This window comes from Nansenia antarctica (assembly GCF_963989245.1).
Source record: "Nansenia antarctica genome assembly, chromosome: 19".
NCBI lineage: Eukaryota > Metazoa > Chordata > Actinopteri > Argentiniformes > Microstomatidae > Nansenia > Nansenia antarctica.
Window position 1 is genome coordinate 16,201,316 of NC_137692.1, and position 25,191 is coordinate 16,226,506.

A 25,191-nucleotide genomic window follows, 5' to 3' on the forward strand; every position below is an offset into this window, starting at 1 on the left:
GCAAAATAACTTTATACTAGCTAGATTTTGAAAATGTAAGGATACTGGGGGGTAGAACGCACATATCTAGGAAAGGTCATGAAAGGAGGGTCCTGAAATTTGATCGAGTGCAAAGATGTATTTTTACTCACAGGGGTCAAAGTCTTTATGCTTTGCGTCATTGACTGTCTTTTTGTAAATCATTGTCAACTATAAAATGTAAAATGTATTTTTTGATAACAAAAGGATTAAAAAAATAAAATTAAAAAAGTCCATTAGAGGTGAGCAAATGTAATGCGTTGCTATCCGGTTGTTAAGCCTGACGTCAAACGTGACGTTTTGCAATAGCCGCTAACCACAACACCAAAAGAGTTAACTCCCTTGCATGGAGCAGCGAGTTCCTTCCTTCCTTCCTTCCTTCCATGCGCGGGCGAATTCCTCCTGGCCCTTCCATGCGGGAGTCGAACCCCGATCTCCCGCATAGCAACCGGCCGCGCTAACGCTACACCAAGAGGAGTTAACCCGCTTGGTGGAGCTGCGAAAGGCCTATTTAAACGTTTTTTTTTTTTTTTTTTTTTTTTTTTTTCCTTCTTACGTTCCCTACGTAAGGGCTCTCGCACTTTAGGCCGCGCTGCAATTACACCGTCACATCGCTAGGTGGCAGTGTGTTTTCTATGCCCACTATTCAGTTTGGTTCATTTCATTTGGAGCGTTCACATATGCATGAAAATATGGGCAAACCACTCGGAATTCACAAAATTGGCACTAAATATAATACTGTCACCAAACTATTTATTATTACTATACTAATACTGGGTAGGGCCTCCCTTTGCTCTAAAAACAGCCTCAATTCTTCATGGTATTGATTCCAAAAGATGTTGGAAACATTCCTTTGAGATTCTGAGATTCTGGTCCATGATGGTCCATGATTGCATCATGCAATTCCTGCCGATTTTTCAGGTGCACTTTAAAATTGTGAATCTCCCGTTCTACCACATCCCAAAGGTGTTCTATTGGATTCAGATGCAGTGACTTTTGCTTTGTGACATCGTACATTATCATGCTGGAAGTAGTCAAAATAATTGGCCATGAAAGGATGCACATGGTCAGCAAAAATACTCAAATAGGCTGTAGCATTCAAGCTATGATTAATTTGTATTAACAGGCCCAAAGTGTGCCAAGAAAATATTCCCCACACCATTACACCACCTCCACCAGCTTGGACTGTTGACAGAAGACAGGTTGAAACCATGAAGTCATGCTGTTGGCGCCAAATTCTGACCCTACCATCTGTGTGCCTCAGCAGAAATCGAGATTCATCAGACCAGGCTATGTTTTTCCAGTCTTCAATTGTCCAGTTTTGGTGAGCCTGTGCCCACTGCAGCCTCAGCTTTCTGTTCTTGGCTGAGAGAAGTGGAACCCGATGTGGCCTTCTGCTGTTGTAGCCCGTCCGCCTCAAGGTTCGACGCGTTGTGTTACGGTCAGATAGGGAACCCAAGCGCAGACACAGACAGAGACAGGTTAAAGTAAAATAACATGTAGGGTATGTCTGAACGGTAGCCTGAACATTGCCTGGTCTGTCTCCTTTCACAGCTGTCCTGCATCGTGCAACCAGCAGGGCAGAACGCACAAGAACTGCCCCAGACTCTGAATATTGCTACTGCTAAATATAATTCCACAACTGGACACTACTTAATTTCCAATCATAGTGGAGGTATGATATATGACGTGATATAAGAACATGACAATGATAGTGAATAGCCTATGATGCCGGTAATGTAAATGTCAAATCAAAAATATCCACAATGATGAAAGAAGCAACTGACATTGTATGACATTGTATGACACGTATAAACACACCACTTCTTAGTGTCCCCCTGCGACCCCTGCTGGTATTGAAGAGCATTGCAGCCATGGAAAAAAAAGATGGCGGCTGATACTAACGCAATCACACACAAACACACACAAATACTGCAAAATAACTTTATACTAGCTAGATTTTGAAAATGTAAGGATACTGGGGGGTAGAACGCACATATCTAGGAAAGGTCATGAAAGGAGGGTCCTGAAATTTGATCGAGTGCAAAGATGTATTTTTACTCACAGGGGTCAAAGTCTTTATGCTTTGCGTCATTGACTGTCTTTTTGTAAATCATTGTCAACTATAAAATGTAAAATGTATTTTTTGATAACCAAAGGATTAAAAAAATAAAATTAAAAAAGTCCATTAGAGGTGAGCAAATGTAATGCGTTGCTATCCGGTTGTTAAGCCTGACGTCAAACGTGACGTTTTGCAATAGCCGGCCGCGCTAACCACAACACCAAAAGAGTTAACTCCCTTGCGTGGAGCAGCGAGTTCCTTCCTTCCTTCCTTCCTTCCTTCCATGCGCGGGCGAATTCCTGGCCCTTCCATGCGGGAGTCGAACCCCGATCTCCCGCATAGCAACCGGCCGCGCTAACGCTACACCAAGAGGAGTTAACCCGCTTGGTGGAGCTGCGAAAGGCCTATTTAAACTTTTTTTTTTTTTTTTTTTTTTTTTTTTTACGTGCTTACGTTCCCTACGTAAGGGCTCTCGCACTTTACACTTCTGCGTAGGCCGCGCTGCAATTACACCGTCACATCGCTAGGTGGCAGTGTGTTTTCTATGCCCACTATTCAGTTTGGTTCATTTCATTTGGAGCGTTCACATATGCATGAAAATATGGGCAAACCACTCGGAATTCACAAAATTGGCACTAAATATAATACTGTCACCAAACTATTTATTATTACTATACTAATACTGGGTAGGGCCTCCCTTTGCTCTAAAAACAGCCTCAATTCTTCATGGTATTGATTCCAAAAGATGTTGGAAACATTCCTTTGAGATTCTGAGATTCTGGTCCATGATGGTCCATGATTGCATCATGCAATTCCTGCCGATTTTTCAGGTGCACTTTAAAATTGTGAATCTCCCGTTCTACCACATCCCAAAGGTGTTCTATTGGATTCAGATGCAGTGACTTTTGCTTTGTGACATCGTACATTATCATGCTGGAAGTAGTCAAAATAATTGGCCATGAAAGGATGCACATGGTCAGCAAAAATACTCAAATAGGCTGTAGCATTCAAGCTATGATTAATTTGTATTAACAGGCCCAAAGTGTGCCAAGAAAATATTCCCCACACCATTACACCACCTCCACCAGCTTGGACTGTTGACAGAAGACAGGTTGAAACCATGAAGTCATGCTGTTGGCGCCAAATTCTGACCCTACCATCTGTGTGCCTCAGCAGAAATCGAGATTCATCAGACCAGGCTATGTTTTTCCAGTCTTCAATTGTCCAGTTTTGGTGAGCCTGTGCCCACTGCAGCCTCAGCTTTCTGTTCTTGGCTGAGAGAAGTGGAACCCGATGTGGCCTTCTGCTGTTGTAGCCCGTCCGCCTCAAGGTTCGACGCGTTGTGTTACGGTCAGATAGGGAACCCAAGCGCAGACACAGACAGAGACAGGTTAAAGTAAAATAACATGTAGGGTATGTCTGAACGGTAGCCTGAACATTGCCTGGTCTGTCTCCTTTCACAGCTGTCCTGCATCGTGCAACCAGCAGGGCAGAACGCACAAGAACTGCCCCAGACTCTGAATATTGCTACTGCTAAATATAATTCCACAACTGGACACTACTTAATTTCCAATCATAGTGGAGGTATGATATATGACGTGATATAAGAACATGACAATGATAGTGAATAGCCTATGATGCCGGTAATGTAAATGTCAAATCAAAAATATCCACAATGATGAAAGAAGCAACTGACATTGTATGACATTGTATGACACGTATAAACACACCACTTCTTAGTGTCCCCCTGCGACCCCTGCTGGTATTGAAGAGCATTGCAGCCATGGAAAAAAAAGATGGCGGCTGATACTAACGCAATCACACACAAACACACACAAATACTGCAAAATAACTTTATACTAGCTAGATTTTGAAAATGTAAGGATACTGGGGGGTAGAACGCACATATCTAGGAAAGGTCATGAAAGGAGGGTCCTGAAATTTGATCGAGTGCAAAGATGTATTTTTACTCACAGGGGTCAAAGTCTTTATGCTTTGCGTCATTGACTGTCTTTTTGTAAATCATTGTCAACTATAAAATGTAAAATGTATTTTTTGATAACCAAAGGATTAAAAAAATAAAATTAAAAAAGTCCATTAGAGGTGAGCAAATGTAATGCGTTGCTATCCGGTTGTTAAGCCTGACGTCAAACGTGACGTTTTGCAATAGCCGGCCGCGCTAACCACAACACCAAAAGAGTTAACTCCCTTGCGTGGAGCAGCGAGTTCCTTCCTTCCTTCCTTCCTTCCTTCCATGCGCGGGCGAATTCCTGGCCCTTCCATGCGGGAGTCGAACCCCGATCTCCCGCATAGCAACCGGCCGCGCTAACGCTACACCAAGAGGAGTTAACCCGCTTGGTGGAGCTGCGAAAGGCCTATTTAAACTTTTTTTTTTTTTTTTTTTTTTTTTACGTGCTTACGTTCCCTACGTAAGGGCTCTCGCACTTTACACTTCTGCGTAGGCCGCGCTGCAATTACACCGTCACATCGCTAGGTGGCAGTGTGTTTTCTATGCCCACTATTCAGTTTGGTTCATTTCATTTGGAGCGTTCACATATGCATGAAAATATGGGCAAACCACTCGGAATTCACAAAATTGGCACTAAATATAATACTGTCACCAAACTATTTATTATTACTATACTAATACTGGGTAGGGCCTCCCTTTGCTCTAAAAACAGCCTCAATTCTTCATGGTATTGATTCCAAAAGATGTTGGAAACATTCCTTTGAGATTCTGAGATTCTGGTCCATGATGGTCCATGATTGCATCATGCAATTCCTGCCGATTTTTCAGGTGCACTTTAAAATTGTGAATCTCCCGTTCTACCACATCCCAAAGGTGTTCTATTGGATTCAGATGCAGTGACTTTTGCTTTGTGACATCGTACATTATCATGCTGGAAGTAGTCAAAATAATTGGCCATGAAAGGATGCACATGGTCAGCAAAAATACTCAAATAGGCTGTAGCATTCAAGCTATGATTAATTTGTATTAACAGGCCCAAAGTGTGCCAAGAAAATATTCCCCACACCATTACACCACCTCCACCAGCTTGGACTGTTGACAGAAGACAGGTTGAAACCATGAAGTCATGCTGTTGGCGCCAAATTCTGACCCTACCATCTGTGTGCCTCAGCAGAAATCGAGATTCATCAGACCAGGCTATGTTTTTCCAGTCTTCAATTGTCCAGTTTTGGTGAGCCTGTGCCCACTGCAGCCTCAGCTTTCTGTTCTTGGCTGAGAGAAGTGGAACCCGATGTGGCCTTCTGCTGTTGTAGCCCGTCCGCCTCAAGGTTCGACGCGTTGTGTTACGGTCAGATAGGGAACCCAAGCGCAGACACAGACAGAGACAGGTTAAAGTAAAATAACATGTAGGGTATGTCTGAACGGTAGCCTGAACATTGCCTGGTCTGTCTCCTTTCACAGCTGTCCTGCATCGTGCAACCAGCAGGGCAGAACGCACAAGAACTGCCCCAGACTCTGAATATTGCTACTGCTAAATATAATTCCACAACTGGACACTACTTAATTTCCAATCATAGTGGAGGTATGATATATGACTTGATATAAGAACATGACAATGATAGTGAATAGCCTATGATGCCGGTAATGTAAATGTCAAATCAAAAATATCCACAATGATGAAAGAAGCAACTGACATTGTATGACATTGTATGACACGTTTAACACTAGAACAGCCGTGAGGTGTTAAACAGCACCAGTGAGTACAAAAAAAATTCTACCTTTGCACTCGATCACATTTCAGGACCCTCCTTTCATGACTTTTCCTAGATATGTGCGTTCTACCACCCAGCATTTTTAAATTTTCAAAATCGAGTTAGTATAAAGCGTTTTAGCAGTATTTCTGTGTGTGTCTGTGTACTTGTGGCTGCCATCTATTTCTCCAAGCCTGCAATTCTCTTTTATATCAGCAGAGGTAGCAAGGGGGCACACACTGTGCTCAAATTCAGGCTTCAGTGCTGAATGAGACACAGTGCATAAGACTGATATTTGTGTTTATATATAGGCTACAATAACAATCAAAATAAGATATGTATATGTGCAGACAGTTATGAAAATGATAAACTGTACAGTATGTCTCCCAATCAATGTTCGTTCAGACAATACAACCAAAGGCGTAAAAATACTGATGTTCTCATAATGTAATTATATATATAGCTAAATTAGACTGTAGACTGCTATGGAGGTATATTGAAACCAATATATAGATTATATATATAGATTATATATACAACCTGATTGGATTAAATAAGATTCTGTTGTGATTGTGTTGACATTGTTGTGATTGCAAAATAAATCTTGGTTATGTAATGTGTAAAGAACATGATGACACGAATGCCTATTATGATGATATGCAAAAGGGACAATCTGTCTATGAATCTTGGTTCAATCAAGGTTGTACATAGATATACGCAGATTCATATTTGGATAGTTGATTTTGGCACCATTGTATAGTAGCCAATTGCAGAGAGTATACATTATTTTGTTTGTTTACTGCACATTATAAATGAAATGATGTGTATTAATTATTTTTGTTGGTTTGAATCCTCACTGTGTTCATGTGTCTGCTGATGTTAGGGCCGGCGTGAAGTTCACGACAAATAAACAGACTGTGTGAGGCTCATAACTATGATAACACAATATTGCAATATTTATTACTATTCTTTTTTAATAATGATAATCAACTTTCATTCATTAGTAAAGCTCCCGCAGTCTCAATCAATCTCCTCTCCATATATAGCATTTAGAGGTGTGGTGTGTATCAGTCTGTCTCGTTCCAGCGAGTCAACTCGTGTTGACTCAATAAGACATGCGCTTGATGGGGGGAGGGTTGATGGCTGGCTCTCGATCGTTTCCGATCAATGAACAAAGACATCGGGTTCCCCCGCAGTCACAGTGCTACATGAAAATATCTAGCCACACACCACATAGCATACCTCCGCCCTATATGTATTTATCATCATATTTCTCAATATAAAACGGAGGTACGATATATGGCAGATATATGTATGGTATATTATGGCAGTTTCTGGCGCCTGTCCCGTTCTGTTGTTCAAAGAATATAATATAAAACGCATCACTGCACTGCTGTCTGTCCTGTGTTGTTTTGTTTGCATTGCATTTTAGCACAGTGCGCCGATTAGATAGAAGATGTTCTACAGAGGGTGATGTAACCCCTCCCTCCCCTCCCTTCCCCCACCCCTCCCCTGCTGTTGTGTCTCGATACCTGGTCAACACAGCTTGGGATTCCAAGGAAATTACTTGGAACTATGTGTGAAAGGGACAACATTGCAATATATATTACAGTTATTTTTTAATAATGATAATCAACTTTCATTCGTTAGTAATGAAAACTCCCGCAGTCTCGTTACATACATGCATACGTTATTATATATATAAATAAAGCCTTGAACTGGCCAAGCATAAAGGCTGAAGATGGAAAGTCACTACAGGCCTATGCACTGTATTTGAGAGGATGCAACAATGCCATGCAAGACTTGCACTATCTGGAAGAGCTTGATAGCCCATCAAACCTCAGGCTTATTGTTTCTAAGTTGCCCTACAAGTATAGGGATAAATGGAGGTCTATTGCCTGCAATATACTTGAGATTAGTCATGGCAGGGCTAAATTCAAAGACCTTGTTGGCTTCATTGGAAAAACAAGCCACAATTGTTTTAGATCCTTTGAATTTAGATTACCATCCCCCATGCTTCAACCATTATATCAAGTGAATGGAACTGACTTTAGAAACGAGTTATTCTGGTTTATTTGCGAGGACCACAGGAAAGGCCAAGGATTTCCACTTACACATGTGTGAGGAAAAGTAACAGCGTTTTGTTACAGAACTGTTCGCAAATGTTCCATTTGTTCATTTGCTTTATTGAGGTGACTCTGCGAAATGACAATAACTAAACAAGTCCTGACAACAAAAATATATGTATAATATTGTATATAATGTTTTTTCTGTATATCACTGTAGACCACAGTCTCACTCACATATACACAACACAACACTGTTGTGTATAATACAGTTTTCTCAGTCGCTTTGGTGCATTTCTCACATCACTATTAACATTTGCACAACAGTTGTCAGTGTCATCAAAATGAAAAGTCCTGACACCATTGTTTATGAACAAGATAGTCAAATGGCTTTGTCATGTTTTCATTATGACAGTTCACTCTGTAAGTGTTTTCCAATGCAAAAAAATTAGATCTTGAAAGTGAAACCGCAGGGTGCGTTCGTAAATTCGCTATGAGAGCGCCGGAGCGCACACCGGGTTCAACGTCATAAAGGGACCAGGTAATTTGATTGGACAAGAGGCATTCCATGGGTGCTAACCAGATTTCCAGGGCGAATTTACGAACGCATGCTAGCGAATTCGACGACGAAAATCGTCAGAGGAGATATACGGGTTATTTTGATAAGCTGGACACATTTTGGGAATATATATTGGTACTTTCTCACCTGAAAACATATTAAAACTTCATAAAATGACATGGTAACACTTGGAAAAAAAATGGAGGATTCAAAACGCCTTCTGCTTGCCGGAGCGAAATGCATTCTGGGAAAAGGCGTCGGAGCCTGGCAGACGGCCTTGTGTGACATCGCCCTCCAGCGATCTTTGTGCGTCAGTACACTCTTCTCTATGTTAAACTATCATAGTGCTGAATCACACCTCATCGCGATTGAATAAGGTCGCGATCCGCCGCGGTCCTAGTGTTAAGAAGCCCTCCTATTCTCCACTCATTACCTGTATTAACTGCACCAGTTTGAACTCGTTACCTTTATAAAAGACACACTCCACACACTCAATCAATCAGACCCCAACCACTCCACAATGGGCGAGACCAAAGAGCTTTCTTTTTTTTTTGTGGCTGTGAGAGTCAATTTATTTAAGCCCGCTGATTTAGGTGAATTTACCCTTGAACGTGTCACCTTAACCATCAACGCAACAATTGCCCCCCCTGAGAGATTTGGCAGGAGCCGCCACTGATGCCCTCATCTCTCTCTGAAGATCCCTCCTTGAGCAGGGGATCCAATCCAGGATTGAGGGGGGCGATGGTCTCTGATGAATCCAGTTTGAGTCCTGTTGGAAGGCCTGATGTGGACTCCCCTGTGTGTGGCAGTCTGTCCTGCGATCCTTGCTGAATGGTTGATGCCACCTTGTCCACTTCTATGCCATATTGGGTATCTACGGCTGATGATCGCTCAAGCTTGGCATGTTCAGGCTGGGTGCTATCCCTTTTCTTGTCATTAGAGGGCAGGCTGCCCCTGTCTGCCTGGGCCCTGGTGGTCTTCCTTAGTGCATTGCCCTTCATCATAGCCAACAGGTGGTCCAACATGATGCAGCCCTCCTCCTGGACTGGGGGGGCTTTACGAATTATTTTTCCGTTCTCCCCCCTCGGTCTCTTGGCGTCATCCTCCTCTTGCTGTTTCTTCCTCTTCTCTGCCTTGATGGCCTGCTCTCTCCAGGTCTGGTTTTCCTTGATTGCTTTAAGGAAGAGTCTTCTGAAGGTCTTGATGGTGTTGAACAGCTCCTCTAGTGAGAGGCGGGACGTGTCCTCACACAGATACTCTGCTAGCTCTTCCTTCTTCTTTTTGATGGAGGCAAAGAGCTCCTGCAGCTTCTCACAGGCCTCCAGGTTCCCCTTCATAGCAGTGAGATACTGCTGCTTGATATCCTCCTGAGAAGAAGAGGACACTTTTTTCTCAGAACCCTTCAACCGTTTGACCAGTGAGCTCGACTCTGCCTGAATAGAATCCACATTTATTCTAGCAGCCTTTTCACAGATCTCTAGATCATCCGGAAGGTTCAGCAAGTCAGCATGGGTTTTCTCCGCCGCCTCCAGGATGTGATGGAGCAATGTGATACGGGACTTGTTGGCTTTGGTATCTGTGAGCTTCAGCAAGGTGCTGATCTTGAAGCCATCTGCATTGCCTATGTGACTCCCATAGTTGAGGAAGTTTCCAATGTCAAGTATGAGCTTGCAGAAACTTGGAAGGCGGGTGCTCTCCTTCAAACTCTCACAGGCTGCGTCCAGCAGCTCAGCTTTGGGTTGCAGCATCTTTAACACAGAAGGGGTCTCCTCACAGAGAAGCATGCACTCGATCCTCATGGTGTAGCATGAAACTGATAGGAGCTCGAGGTAGAACCGATCCACACCGGCCAGCTTCTCTATCTCCCCTTGGTATGACTTGAGGTTCTCAATCTCATGTTTCTCCGGCAGTAACGTCTGCATCTGTTTCAGCACCTCGACGTCAAACTTGGAACGGTCCCCATTTTGGATCATAGCTACAAAGTCTTTATGTGAGCATCTGAACTGCTTCAAGAATATGTTCAAATCTAGATTTTTCTTGGCATCAATGAAGGATATCTCTTTGGGCTCTCGTTTGACCGTAGTGTTGGTACTTTTGGCCTTTGAGTCAGTCACTGGCAGACAGAAGAGCTCCTCAATGCTGGAGTAGTCAGGTTCCAGGGAATCAGACTGCACTGACGACCACATGGATTGGCTTTCAGACACCACTCTGGAGGGCAGCTTCTGCCAGTTGAGCTTCTTCATGCGCAGTGTGGGACAGCGGCTGGCCTTGGGGAGAGGAGCGTTCTGGGGCACAATAATACCTCCTCCAATACCTGGGGGAGGGGGTGGTGGGGGAGGGGGGCCCATACCAGGCAGGGGAGGGGGAGGTGGGGGGCCCATACCAGGCAGGGGAGGGGGAGGTGGGGGGCCCATACCAGGCAGGGGAGGGGGAGGAGGTGGACCTCCCTGCCCCATCCCTGGTAGAGGTGGTGGAGGAGGAGGTGGCATCCCAGGTAAAGGAGGAGGTGGTGGGGGTGCACCATAAGTGGTGCCTGGCAGGGGTGGGGGTGGGGGAGGAGGAGGGTTTGGGGTAGCAGCAGGAAGTGGAGGGGGAGGAGGGGGAGGAGGGGGAGTTACGGAAGCCATGTCTGATTGGTTGGTTGTGCTGCCGAGCAAGTCTGTCTGGATTGCCCTGTTGGTGGTCTTGGTCTTGGGACTGGCTGAGATCTGTTGTCTCTTGGAAGAGAGCAGGCGCTCCATCAAACGTTCAGCGGAGTCCATTTGTGAGTCGTGGGCCAGCAGAGTGGCACGGACAGCCAGGGCCTCCAGGGTCAGCCACACGTCTCCCCGTCCTGGAGCCACCAGCAGCAGAGCCTGCAGGATGGACAGCAGCTGGACAGAGGCTGGGGAGCTGCTCACTTTGGTGAGGAGGGAGGTGAAGACCTCCTGGTGACTGCTCATGTCGATGCCTCCGTACACCCTCTCCATCTCCTCCTCATCCTCGGCCATGGAATCCTCAAAGGCCTCACACTGGATGTTCAGGTCCAGGTCCTCAGTCTCCCTGTTACATAAACACACATGCACATATGCACGCACACGCACACACAACATAGGTATTGATGTTTGGGAAATCTTACAGAAAGTGACTGTGACTGTTGTTCCACCAACATTTGATTAGCATTTAATGCATCCCACACCTACCTCAGCATTGGCAGTATATCCAAAACGGGAAAATACATAATTAAGATGAATCCCAGTACTTTCAATATCTCAATATCTCTATATTATCTCAATGGCCAATGCACACAGCGTTTTTGTAGCACTGTCAAATGTTGCAAATGTTGTAATAGTTTATTATTGCATCACAATGGGACAATTGGGAAAACTTCAACATTCTAAATTGCCTGACACAGAAGAGCTTGCCTTGAAAACGCCTTGTCTAATGGTTTCTATTTTATTTTTTTTAATTTATTTTTTACTTTCTTTTTATTGAGATGTTACAGATATACAAAAATAATACTTTTCAGTTTTGGTTTGTTTTTACACAAAACACAAACATGTCCCAACCCTTCCCCCCCCCCCCCCCCCCACCCCACAAAATCCCAAGTGGTGCATCCCAGGACGAAGGATATAAATAAACAACAATAAATAATAATAATAATAATAATAACAGTGGTGATAGGTAATGAAGACAGTACAGGTAAGTAATCAAAGAGATAAAGAGAAATAAAGTGCAATTCATTTGTAAGTGAGGATAGATGAGATGGTCGTGTTGGTCTGTGATACCATGTCTGTTATGATTGTAATATGTCCCTCTCTAGAACGAGATGATGTATCTCTAGGGGTTTATCCTGATAAATAGATTCACAACATATGTCATCACTCAGCATCCAGCGCACTTGCATTGTCAGGGAGGGTTTTTAGTTTGTTGAAATAGGATATTATTGGGTTCCAGGTGAAATAAAAGCGGTCTTTGGACCCCCTAAGTGTATATTTAATCTTTTCAAGTTTCAAGTGAAGCATAAGGTCAGTCAACCATAAGGAGGAATTCGGTGGTTTGGGGGATGTCCAATTTGCCGTAATTTGCCGTAATTTGCCGTAATTTGCCGTAATTTGCACTAGAACAGCCGTGAGGTGTTAAACAGCACCAGTGAGTACAAAAAAAATTCTACCTTTGCACTCGATCACATTTCAGGACCCTCCTTTCATGACTTTTCCTAGATATGTGCGTTCTACCACCCAGCATTTTTACATTTTCAAAATCGAGTTAGTATAAAGCGTTTTAGCAGTATTTCTGTGTGTGTCTGTGTACTTGTGGCTGCCATCTATTTCTCCAAGCCTGCAATTCTCTTTTATATCAGCAGAGGTAGCAAGGGGGCACACACTGTGCTCAAATTCAGGCTTCAGTGCTGAATGAGACACAGTGCATAAGACTGATATTTGTGTTTATATATAGGCTACAATAACAATCAAAATAAGATATGTATATGTGCAGACAGTTATGAAAATGATAAACTGTACAGTATGTCTCCCAATCAATGTTCGTTCAGACAATACAACCAAAGGCGTAAAAATACTGATGTTCTCATAATGTAATTATATATATAGCTAAATTAGACTGTAGACTGCTATGGAGGTATATTGAAACCAATATATAGATTATATATATAGATTATATATACAACCTGATTGGATTAAATAAGATTCTGTTGTGATTGTGTTGACATTGTTGTGATTGCAAAATAAATCTTGGTTATGTAATGTGTAAAGAACATGATGACACGAATGCCTATTATGATGATATGCAAAAGGGACAATCTGTCTATGAATCTTGGTTCAATCAAGGTTGTACATAGATATACGCAGATTCATATTTGGATAGTTGATTTTGGCACCATTGTATAGTAGCCAATTGCAGAGAGTATACATTATTTTGTTTGTTTACTGCACATTATAAATGAAATGATGTGTATTAATTATTTTTGTTGGTTTGAATCCTCACTGTGTTCATGTGTCTGCTGATGTTAGGGCCGGCGTGAAGTTCACGACAAATAAACAGACTGTGTGAGGCTCATAACTATGATAACACAATATTGCAATATTTATTACTATTCTTTTTTAATAATGATAATCAACTTTCATTCATTAGTAAAGCTCCCGCAGTCTCAATCAATCTCCTCTCCATATATAGCATTTAGAGGTGTGGTGTGTATCAGTCTGTCTCGTTCCAGCGAGTCAACTCGTGTTGACTCAATAAGACATGCGCTTGATGGGGGGAGGGTTGATGGCTGGCTCTCGATCGTTTCCGATCAATGAACAAAGACATCGGGTTCCCCCGCAGTCACAGTGCTACATGAAAATATCTAGCCACACACCACATAGCATACCTCCGCCCTATATGTATTTATCATCATATTTCTCAATATAAAACGGAGGTACGATATATGGCAGATATATGTATGGTATATTATGGCAGTTTCTGGCGCCTGTCCCGTTCTGTTGTTCAAAGAATATAATATAAAACGCATCACTGCACTGCTGTCTGTCCTGTGTTGTTTTGTTTGCATTGCATTTTAGCACAGTGCGCCGATTAGATAGAAGATGTTCTACAGAGGGTGATGTAACCCCTCCCTCCCCTCCCTTCCCCCACCCCTCCCCTGCTGTTGTGTCTCGATACCTGGTCAACACAGCTTGGGATTCCAAGGAAATTACTTGGAACTATGTGTGAAAGGGACAACATTGCAATATATATTACAGTTATTTTTTAATAATGATAATCAACTTTCATTCGTTAGTAATGAAAACTCCCGCAGTCTCGTTACATACATGCATACGTTATTATATATATAAATAAAGCCTTGAACTGGCCAAGCATAAAGGCTGAAGATGGAAAGTCACTACAGGCCTATGCACTGTATTTGAGAGGATGCAACAATGCCATGCAAGACTTGCACTATCTGGAAGAGCTTGATAGCCCATCAAACCTCAGGCTTATTGTTTCTAAGTTGCCCTACAAGTATAGGGATAAATGGAGGTCTATTGCCTGCAATATACTTGAGATTAGTCATGGCAGGGCTAAATTCAAAGACCTTGTTGGCTTCATTGGAAAAACAAGCCACAATTGTTTTAGATCCTTTGAATTTAGATTACCATCCCCCATGCTTCAACCATTATATCAAGTGAATGGAACTGACTTTAGAAACGAGTTATTCTGGTTTATTTGCGAGGACCACAGGAAAGGCCAAGGATTTCCACTTACACATGTGTGAGGAAAAGTAACAGCGTTTTGTTACAGAACTGTTCGCAAATGTTCCATTTGTTCATTTGCTTTATTGAGGTGACTCTGCGAAATGACAATAACTAAACAAGTCCTGACAACAAAAATATATGTATAATATTGTATATAATGTTTTTTCTGTATATCACTGTAGACCACAGTCTCACTCACATATACACAACACAACACTGTTGTGTATAATACAGTTTTCTCAGTCGCTTTGGTGCATTTCTCACATCACTATTAACATTTGCACAACAGTTGTCAGTGTCATCAAAATGAAAAGTCCTGACACCATTGTTTATGAACAAGATAGTCAAATGGCTTTGTCATGTTTTCATTATGACAGTTCACTCTGTAAGTGTTTTCCAATGCAAAAAAATTAGATCTTGAAAGTGAAACCGCAGGGTGCGTTCGTAAATTCGCTATGAGAGCGCCGGAGCGCACACCGGGTTCAACGTCATAAAGGGACCAGGTAATTTGATTGGACAAGAGGCATTCCATGGGTGCTAACCAGATTTCCAGGGCGAATTTACGAACGCATGCTAGCGAATTCGACGACGAAAATCGTCAGAGGAGATATACGGGTTATTTTGATAAGCTGGACACATTTTGGGAATATATATTGGTACTTTCTCACCTGAAAACATATTAAAACTTCATAAAATGACATGGTAACACTTGGAAAAAAAATGGAGGATTCAAAACGCCTTCTGCTTGCCGGTGCGAAATGCATTCTGGGAAAAGGCGTCGGAGCCTGGCAGACGGCCTTGTGTGACATCGCCCTCCAGCGATCTTTGTGCGTCAGTACACTCTTCTCTATGTTAAACTATCATAGTGCTGAATCACACCTCATCGCGATTGAATAAGGTCGCGATCCGCCGCGGTCCTAGTGTTAAGAAGCCCTCCTATTCTCCACTCATTACCTGTATTAACTGCACCAGTTTGAACTCGTTACCTTTATAAAAGACACACTCCACACACTCAATCAATCAGACCCCAACCACTCCACAATGGGCGAGACCAAAGAGCTTTCTTTTTTTTTTGTGGCTGTGAGAGTCAATTTATTTAAGCCCGCTGATTTAGGTGAATTTACCCTTGAACGTGTCACCTTAACCATCAACGCAACAATTGCCCCCCCTGAGAGATTTGGCAGGAGCCGCCACTGATGCCCTCATCTCTCTCTGAAGATCCCTCCTTGAGCAGGGGATCCAATCCAGGATTGAGGGGGGCGATGGTCTCTGATGAATCCAGTTTGAGTCCTGTTGGAAGGCCTGATGTGGACTCCCCTGTGTGTGGCAGTCTGTCCTGCGATCCTTGCTGAATGGTTGATGCCACCTTGTCCACTTCTATGCCATATTGGGTATCTACGGCTGATGATCGCTCAAGCTTGGCATGTTCAGGCTGGGTGCTATCCCTTTTCTTGTCATTAGAGGGCAGGCTGCCCCTGTCTGCCTGGGCCCTGGTGGTCTTCCTTAGTGCATTGCCCTTCATCATAGCCAACAGGTGGTCCAACATGATGCAGCCCTCCTCCTGGACTGGGGGGGCTTTACGAATTATTTTTCCGTTCTCCCCCCTCGGTCTCTTGGCGTCATCCTCCTCTTGCTGTTTCTTCCTCTTCTCTGCCTTGATGGCCTGCTCTCTCCAGGTCTGGTTTTCCTTGATTGCTTTAAGGAAGAGTCCTCTGAAGGTCTTGATGGTGTTGAACAGCTCCTCTAGTGAGAGGCGGGACGTGTCCTCACACAGATACTCTGCTAGCTCTTCCTTCTTCTTTTTGATGGAGGCAAAGAGCTCCTGCAGCTTCTCACAGGCCTCCAGGTTCCCCTTCATAGCAGTGAGATACTGCTGCTTGATATCCTCCTGAGAAGAAGAGGACACTTTTTTCTCAGAACCCTTCAACCGTTTGACCAGTGAGCTCGACTCTGCCTGAATAGAATCCACATTTATTCTAGCAGCCTTTTCACAGATCTCTAGATCATCCGGAAGGTTCAGCAAGTCAGCATGGGTTTTCTCCGCCGCCTCCAGGATGTGATGGAGCAATGTGATACGGGACTTGTTGGCTTTGGTATCTGTGAGCTTCAGCAAGGTGCTGATCTTGAAGCCATCTGCATTGCCTATGTGACTCCCATAGTTGAGGAAGTTTCCAATGTCAAGTATGAGCTTGCAGAAACTTGGAAGGCGGGTGCTCTCCTTCAAACTCTCACAGGCTGCGTCCAGCAGCTCAGCTTTGGGTTGCAGCATCTTTAACACAGAAGGGGTCTCCTCACAGAGAAGCATGCACTCGATCCTCATGGTGTAGCATGAAACTGATAGGAGCTCGAGGTAGAACCGATCCACACCGGCCAGCTTCTCTATCTCCCCTTGGTATGACTTGAGGTTCTCAATCTCATGTTTCTCCGGCAGTAACGTCTGCATCTGTTTCAGCACCTCGACGTCAAACCTGGAACGGTCCCCATTTTGGATCATAGCTACAAAGTCTTTATGTGAGCATCTGAACTGCTTCAAGAATATGTTCAAATCTAGATTTTTCTTGGCATCAATGAAGGATATCTCTTTGGGCTCTCGTTTGACCGTAGTGTTGGTACTTTTGGCCTTTGAGTCAGTCACTGGCAGACAGAAGAGCTCCTCAATGCTGGAGTAGTCAGGTTCCAGGGAATCAGACTGCACTGACGACCACATGGATTGGCTTTCAGACACCACTCTGGAGGGCAGCTTCTGCCAGTTGAGCTTCTTCATGCGCAGTGTGGGACAGCGGCTGGCCTTGGGGAGAGGAGCGTTCTGGGGCACAATAATACCTCCTCCAATACCTGGGGGAGGGGGTGGTGGGGGAGGGGGGCCCATACCAGGCAGGGGAGGGGGAGGTGGGGGGCCCATACCAGGCAGGGGAGGGGGAGGTGGGGGGCCCATACCAGGCAGGGGAGGGGGAGGAGGTGGACCTCCCTGCCCCATCCCTGGTAGAGGTGGTGGAGGAGGAGGTGGCATCCCAGGTAAAGGAGGAGGTGGTGGGGGTGCACCATAAGTGGTGCCTGGCAGGGGTGGGGGTGGGGGAGGAGGAGGGTTTGGGGTAGCAGCAGGAAGTGGAGGGGGAGGAGGGGGAGGAGGGGGAGTTACGGAAGCCATGTCTGATTGGTTGGTTGTGCTGCCGAGCAAGTCTGTCTGGATTGCCCTGTTGGTGGTCTTGGTCTTGGGACTGGCTGAGATCTGTTGTCTCTTGGAAGAGAGCAGGCGCTCCATCAAACGTTCAGCGGAGTCCATTTGTGAGTCGTGGGCCAGCAGAGTGGCACGGACAGCCAGGGCCTCCAGGGTCAGCCACACGTCTCCCCGTCCTGGAGCCACCAGCAGCAGAGCCTGCAGGATGGACAGCAGCTGGACAGAGGCTGGGGAGCTGCTCACTTTGGTGAGGAGGGAGGTGAAGACCTCCTGGTGACTGCTCATGTCGATGCCTCCGTACACCCTCTCCATCTCCTCCTCATCCTCGGCCATGGAATCCTCAAAGGCCTCACACTGGATGTTCAGGTCCAGGTCCTCAGTCTCCCTGTTACATAAACACACATGCACATATGCACGCACACGCACACACAACATAGGTATTGATGTTTGGGAAATCTTACAGAAAGTGACTGTGACTGTTGTTCCACCAACATTTGATTAGCATTTAATGCATCCCACACCTACCTCAGCATTGGCAGTATATCCAAAACGGGAAAATACATAATTAAGATGAATCCCAGTACTTTCAATATCTCAATATCTCTATATTATCTCAATGGCCAATGCACACAGCGTTTTTGTAGCACTGTCAAATGTTGCAAATGTTGTAATAGTTTATTATTGCATCACAATGGGACAATTGGGAAAACTTCAACATTCTAAATTGCCTGACACAGAAGAGCTTGCCTTGAAAACGCCTTGTCTAATGGTTTCTATTTTATTTTTTTAAATTTATTTTTTACTTTCTTTTTATTGAGATGTTACAGATATACAAAAATAATACTTTTCAGTTTTGGTTTGTTTTTACACAAAACACAAACATGTCCCAACCCTTCCCCCCCCCCCCCCCCCACCCCACAAAATCCCAAGTGGTGCATCCCAGGACGAAGGATATAAATAAACAACAATAAATAATAATAATAATAATAATAACAGTGGTGATAGGTAATGAAGACAGTACAGGTAAGTAATCAAAGAGATAAAGAGAAATAAAGTGCAATTCATTTGTAAGTGAGGATAGATGAGATGGTCGTGTTGGTCTGTGATACCATGTCTGTTATGATTGTAATATGTCCCTCTCTAGAACGAGATGATGTATCTCTAGGGGTTTATCCTGATAAATAGATTCACAACATATGTCATCACTCAGCATCCAGCGCACTTGCATTGTCAGGGAGGGTTTTTAGTTTGTTGAAATAGGATATTATTGGGTTCCAGGTGAAATAAAAGCGGTCTTTGGACCCCCTAAGTGTATATTTAATCTTTTCAAGTTTCAAGTGAAGCATAAGGTCAGTCAACCATAAGGAGGAATTCGGTGGTTTGGGGGATGTCCAATTTGCCGTAATTTGCCGTAATTTGCCGTAATTTGCCGTAATTTGCACTAGAACAGCCGTGAGGTGTTAAACAGCACCAGTGAGTACAAAAAAAATTCTACCTTTGCACTCGATCACATTTCAGGACCCTCCTTTCATGACTTTTCCTAGATATGTGCGTTCTACCACCCAGCATTTTTACATTTTCAAAATCGAGTTAGTATAAAGCGTTTTAGCAGTATTTCTGTGTGTGTCTGTGTACTTGTGGCTGCCATCTATTTCTCCAAGCCTGCAATTCTCTTTTATATCAGCAGAGGTAGCAAGGGGGCACACACTGTGCTCAAATTCAGGCTTCAGTGCTGAATGAGACACAGTGCATAAGACTGATATTTGTGTTTATATATAGGCTACAATAACAATCAAAATAAGATATGTATATGTGCAGACAGTTATGAAAATGATAAACTGTACAGTATGTCTCCCAATCAATGTTCGTTCAGACAATACAACCAAAGGCGTAAAAATACTGATGTTCTCATAATGTAATTATATATATAGCTAAATTAGACTGTAGACTGCTATGGAGGTATATTGAAACCAATATATAGATTATATATATAGATTATATATACAACCTGATTGGATTAAATAAGATTCTGTTGTGATTGTGTTGACATTGTTGTGATTGCAAAATAAATCTTGGTTATGTAATGTGTAAAGAACATGATGACACGAATGCCTATTATGATGATATGCAAAAGGGACAATCTGTCTATGAATCTTGGTTCAATCAAGGTTGTACATAGATATACGCAGATTCATATTTGGATAGTTGATTTTGGCACCATTGTATAGTAGCCAATTGCAGAGAGTATACATTATTTTGTTTGTTTACTGCACATTATAAATGAAATGATGTGTATTAATTATTTTTGTTGGTTTGAATCCTCACTGTGTTCATGTGTCTGCTGATGTTAGGGCCGGCGTGAAGTTCACGACAAATAAACAGACTGTGTGAGGCTCATAACTATGATAACACAATATTGCAATATTTATTACTATTCTTTTTTAATAATGATAATCAACTTTCATTCATTAGTAAAGCTCCCGCAGTCTCAATCAATCTCCTCTCCATATATAGCATTTAATCTGTTCCATAGTTCGTTCTCAGCTGACTCAAGCTTCATCAGATTGCTCTAATAATTTCCCCACTTCTCTGCTTATAGGAACTTTATGCATTTTAGAGAAACATGCAGAGCATGTATTTGACAAAGAAACGTGTAGGCTAAGAACTAGTTTCTAAAGTGAGTTACAATCACTTGATGGTTGATACACGGGGGAGGGTAATCTTATTGATCGTTTCCCATTAGCAAACAATAGCTGCCAATTCATGAGCGAGCCAAGCGGGTTTCAAAGCTGCCAAGCGGGTTTCAAAGCTGCCAAGCAGGTTTCAACGCTTACAAGCTTACAGCAGTCGATTGTCTGCTGATGTTACGGGCACGGCCGGCGTGAAGTTCACGACAAATAAACAGACGTTATCACTGTGAAGCTCATAACTATGATAACACAATATTGCAATATTTATTACTATTATTTTTGTATAATAATAATCAACCATCATTCGTTAGTAATGAAAACTCCCGCAGTTCCGATCAATCTCCTCTCCACTTTACACATTACATAACCAAGATCTCTTTTGACATCACAACAATGTCAACACAATCACAACAGAATCTTATTTTATCCAACCAGGTTTTATATTTTGATTATGACATCATGTCTTTCAACATTGTCACACTTTTCATTACACACATTAGCGGATTTATCATTCTGTACTCTTTCTCTCCTTTCTTTCATGTATTTTCTTTTCTTTTTCTCAATTAGTAGTCTCCTAATCTCGCTACAGTTTGAGCGAGACTGTAACTGTCATGGTTTGAATGAATGAATGAATGAATGGTCTTTATTTGTCATTGATATAGTACAGGTACCAAACAACGAAATTTGGGAGGGGGGGCTCCCCTGGTGCTAGGAAACTAGGTGCTAGGAACTGGTGCTATAACTGTGTTCATGTTATAATGTTTAGTGAACGAACAATTGTTGGGTGTTTGCCACAAATCGGAATTATCTTGCCGTGAAATGTACATCAAATAACATGATGTCGGCGATCTACTAGAACTGCGGGACGACTGCAATGTAGGCTACCATATATATCTGCCATATCATACCGTTTTATATTGAAAAATATGATGGTAAATAAATACATGTGGGACCGATGTATGATATGGCAGAGGTGTGGTGTGTATCAGTCTGTCTCGTTCCAGCGAGTCAACTCGTGTTGACTCAATAAGACATGCGCTTGATGGGGGGAGGGTTGATGGCTGGCTCTCGATCGTTTCCGATCAATGAACAAAGACATCGGGTTCCCCCGCAGTCACAGTGCTACATGAAAATATCTAGCCACACACCACATAGCATACCTCCGCCCTATATGTATTTATCATCATATTTCTCAATATAAAACGGAGGTACGATATATGGCAGATATATGTATGGTATATTATGGCAGTTTCTGGCGCCTGTCCCGTTCTGTTGTTCAAAGAATATAATATAAAACGCATCACTGCACTGCTGTCTGTCCTGTGTTGTTTTGTTTGCATTGCATTTTAGCACAGTGCGCCGATTAGATAGAAGATGTTCTACAGAGGGTGATGTAACCCCTCCCTCCCCTCCCTTCCCCCACCCCTCCCCTGCTGTTGTGTCTCGATACCTGGTCAACACAGCTTGGGATTCCAAGGAAATTACTTGGAACTATGTGTGAAAGGGACAACATTGCAATATATATTACAGTTATTTTTTAATAATGATAATCAACTTTCATTCGTTAGTAATGAAAACTCCCGCAGTCTCGTTACATACATGCATACGTTATTATATATATAAATAAAGCCTTGAACTGGCCAAGCATAAAGGCTGAAGATGGAAAGTCACTACAGGCCTATGCACTGTATTTGAGAGGATGCAACAATGCCATGCAAGACTTGCACTATCTGGAAGAGCTTGATAGCCCATCAAACCTCAGGCTTATTGTTTCTAAGTTGCCCTACAAGTATAGGGATAAATGGAGGTCTATTGCCTGCAATATACTTGAGATTAGTCATGGCAGGGCTAAATTCAAAGACCTTGTTGGCTTCATTGGAAAAACAAGCCACAATTGTTTTAGATCCTTTGAATTTAGATTACCATCCCCCATGCTTCAACCATTATATCAAGTGAATGGAACTGACTTTAGAAACGAGTTATTCTGGTTTATTTGCGAGGACCACAGGAAAGGCCAAGGATTTCCACTTACACATGTGTGAGGAAAAGTAACAGCGTTTTGTTACAGAACTGTTCGCAAATGTTCCATTTGTTCATTTGCTTTATTGAGGTGACTCTGCGAAATGACAATAACTAAACAAGTCCTGACAACAAAAATATATGTATAATATTGTATATAATGTTTTTTCTGTATATCACTGTAGACCACAGTCTCACTCACATATACACAACACAACACTGTTGTGTATAATACAGTTTTCTCAGTCGCTTTGGTGCATTTCTCACATCACTATTAACATTTGCACAACAGTTGTCAGTGTCATCAAAATGAAAAGTCCTGACACCATTGTTTATGAACAAGATAGTCAAATGGCTTTGTCATGTTTTCATTATGACAGTTCACTCTGTAAGTGTTTTCCAATGCAAAAAAATTAGATCTTGAAAGTGAAACCGCAGGGTGCGTTCGTAAATTCGCTATGAGAGCGCCGGAGCGCACACCGGGTTCAACGTCATAAAGGGACCAGGTAATTTGATTGGACAAGAGGCATTCCATGGGTGCTAACCAGATTTCCAGGGCGAATTTACGAACGCATGCTAGCGAATTCGACGACGAAAATCGTCAGAGGAGATATACGGGTTATTTTGATAAGCTGGACACATTTTGGGAATATATATTGGTACTTTCTCACCTGAAAACATATTAAAACTTCATAAAATGACATGGTAACACTTGTAAAGGCAAAATCACAGCATTTTTTTTTGAAAAAAAAATGGAGGATTCAAAACGCCTTCTGCTTGCCGGTGCGAAATGCATTCTGGGAAAAGGCGTCGGAGCCTGGCAGACGGCCTTGTGTGACATCGCCCTCCAGCGATCTTTGTGCGTCAGTACACTCTTCTCTATGTTAAACTATCATAGTGCTGAATCACACCTCATCGCGATTGAATAAGGTCGCGATCCGCCGCGGTCCTAGTGTTAAACACACTTCTTAGTGTCCCCCTGCGACCCCTGCTGGTATTGAAGAGCATTGCAGCCATGGAAAAAAAAGATGACGGCTGATACTAACGCAATCACACACAAACACACACAAATACTGCAAAATAACTTTATACTAGCTAGATTTGGAAAATGTAAGGATACTGGGGGGTAGAACGCACATATCTAGGAAAGGTCATGAAAGGAGGGTCCTGAAATTTGATCGAGTGCAAAGATGTATTTTTACTCACAGGGGTCAAAGTCTTTATGCTTTGCGTCATTGACTGTCTTTTTGTAAATCATTGTCAACTATAAAATGTAAAATGTATTTTTTGATAACAAAAGGATTAAAAAAATAAAATTAAAAAAGTCCATTAGAGGTGAGCAAATGTAATGCGTTGCTATCCGGTAGTTAAGCCTGACGTCAAACGTGACGTTTTGCAATAGCCGCTAACCACAACACCAAAAGAGTTAACTCCCTTGCGTGGAGCAGTGAGTTCCTTCCTTCCTTCCTTCCTTCCATGCGCGGGCGAATTCCTGGCCCTTCCATGCGGGAGTCGAACCCCGATCTCCCGCATAGCAACCGGCCGCGCTAACACTACACCAAGAGGAGTTAACCCGCTTGGTGGCGCTGCGAAAGGCCTATTTAAAGTTTTTTTTTTTTTTTTTTTCTTTTTTTTTTTTTACGTGCTTACGTTCCCTACGTAAGGGCTCTCGCACTTTACACTTCTGCGTAGGCCGCGCTGCAATTACACCGTCACATCGCTAGGTGGCAGTGTGTTTTCTATGCCCACTATTCAGTTTGGTTCATTTAATTTGGAGCGTTCACATATGCATGAAAATATGGGCAAACCACTCGGAATTCACAAAATTGGCACTAAATATAATACTGTCACCAAACTATTTATTATTACTATACTAATACTGGGTAGGGCCTCCCTTTGCTCTAAAAACAGCCTCAATTCTTCATGGTATTGATTCCAAAAGATGTTGGAAACATTCCTTTGAGATTCTGAGATTCTGGTCCATGATGGTCCATGATTGCATCATGCAATTCCTGCCGATTTTTCAGGTGCACTTTAAAATTGTGAATCTCCCGTTCTACCACATCCCAAAGGTGTTCTATTGGATTCAGATGCAGTGACTTTTGCTTTGTGACATCGTACATTATCATGCTGGAAGTAGTACAAATAATTGGCCATGAAAGGATGCACATGGTCAGCAAAAATACTCAAATAGGCTGTAGCATTCAAGCTATGATTAATTTGTATTAACAGGCCCAAAGTGTGCCAAGAAAATATTCCCCACACCATTACACCACCTCCACCAGCTTGGACTGTTGACAGAAGACAGGTTGAAACCATGAAGTCATGCTGTTGGCGCCAAATTCTGACCCTACCATCTGTGTGCAGAAATCGAGATTCATCAGACCAGGCTATGTTTTTCCAGTCTTCAATTGTCCAGTTTTGGTGAGCCTGTGCCCACTGCAGCCTCAGCTTTCTGTTCTTGGCTGAGAGAAGTGGAACCCGATGTGGCCTTCTGCTGTTGTAGCCTGTCCGCCTCAAGGTTCGACGCGTTGTGTTACGGTCAGATAGGGAACCCAAGCGCAGACACAGACAGAGACAGGTTAAAGTAAAATAACATGTAGGGTATGTCTGAACGGTAGCCTGAACATTGCCTGGTCTGTCTCCTTT

The 25,191-nt window shown here is 43.0% G+C and overlaps 1 protein-coding gene across 1 annotated transcript in view; it reads right to left on the bottom strand.

Annotated features, from left to right (window-relative positions):
• Nucleotides 1–5,263: 5,263 nt before the first annotated feature.
• The window catches only part of LOC308173936 (uncharacterized protein), a gene marked incomplete at both ends in the record, with an annotated part of 43,076 nt that continues 23,148 nt past the window's right edge, over nucleotides 5,264–25,191 (bottom strand). Inside the window, 3 exons of the mRNA XM_080548989.1 lie at nucleotides 5,264–5,371; nucleotides 9,394–11,031; nucleotides 16,187–18,218. Of these exons, the coding sequence (XP_080405115.1) occupies nucleotides 5,264–5,371; nucleotides 9,394–11,031; nucleotides 16,187–18,218 (3,778 nt within the window). The remainder of the gene's footprint in view (nucleotides 5,372–9,393; nucleotides 11,032–16,186; nucleotides 18,219–25,191) is intronic.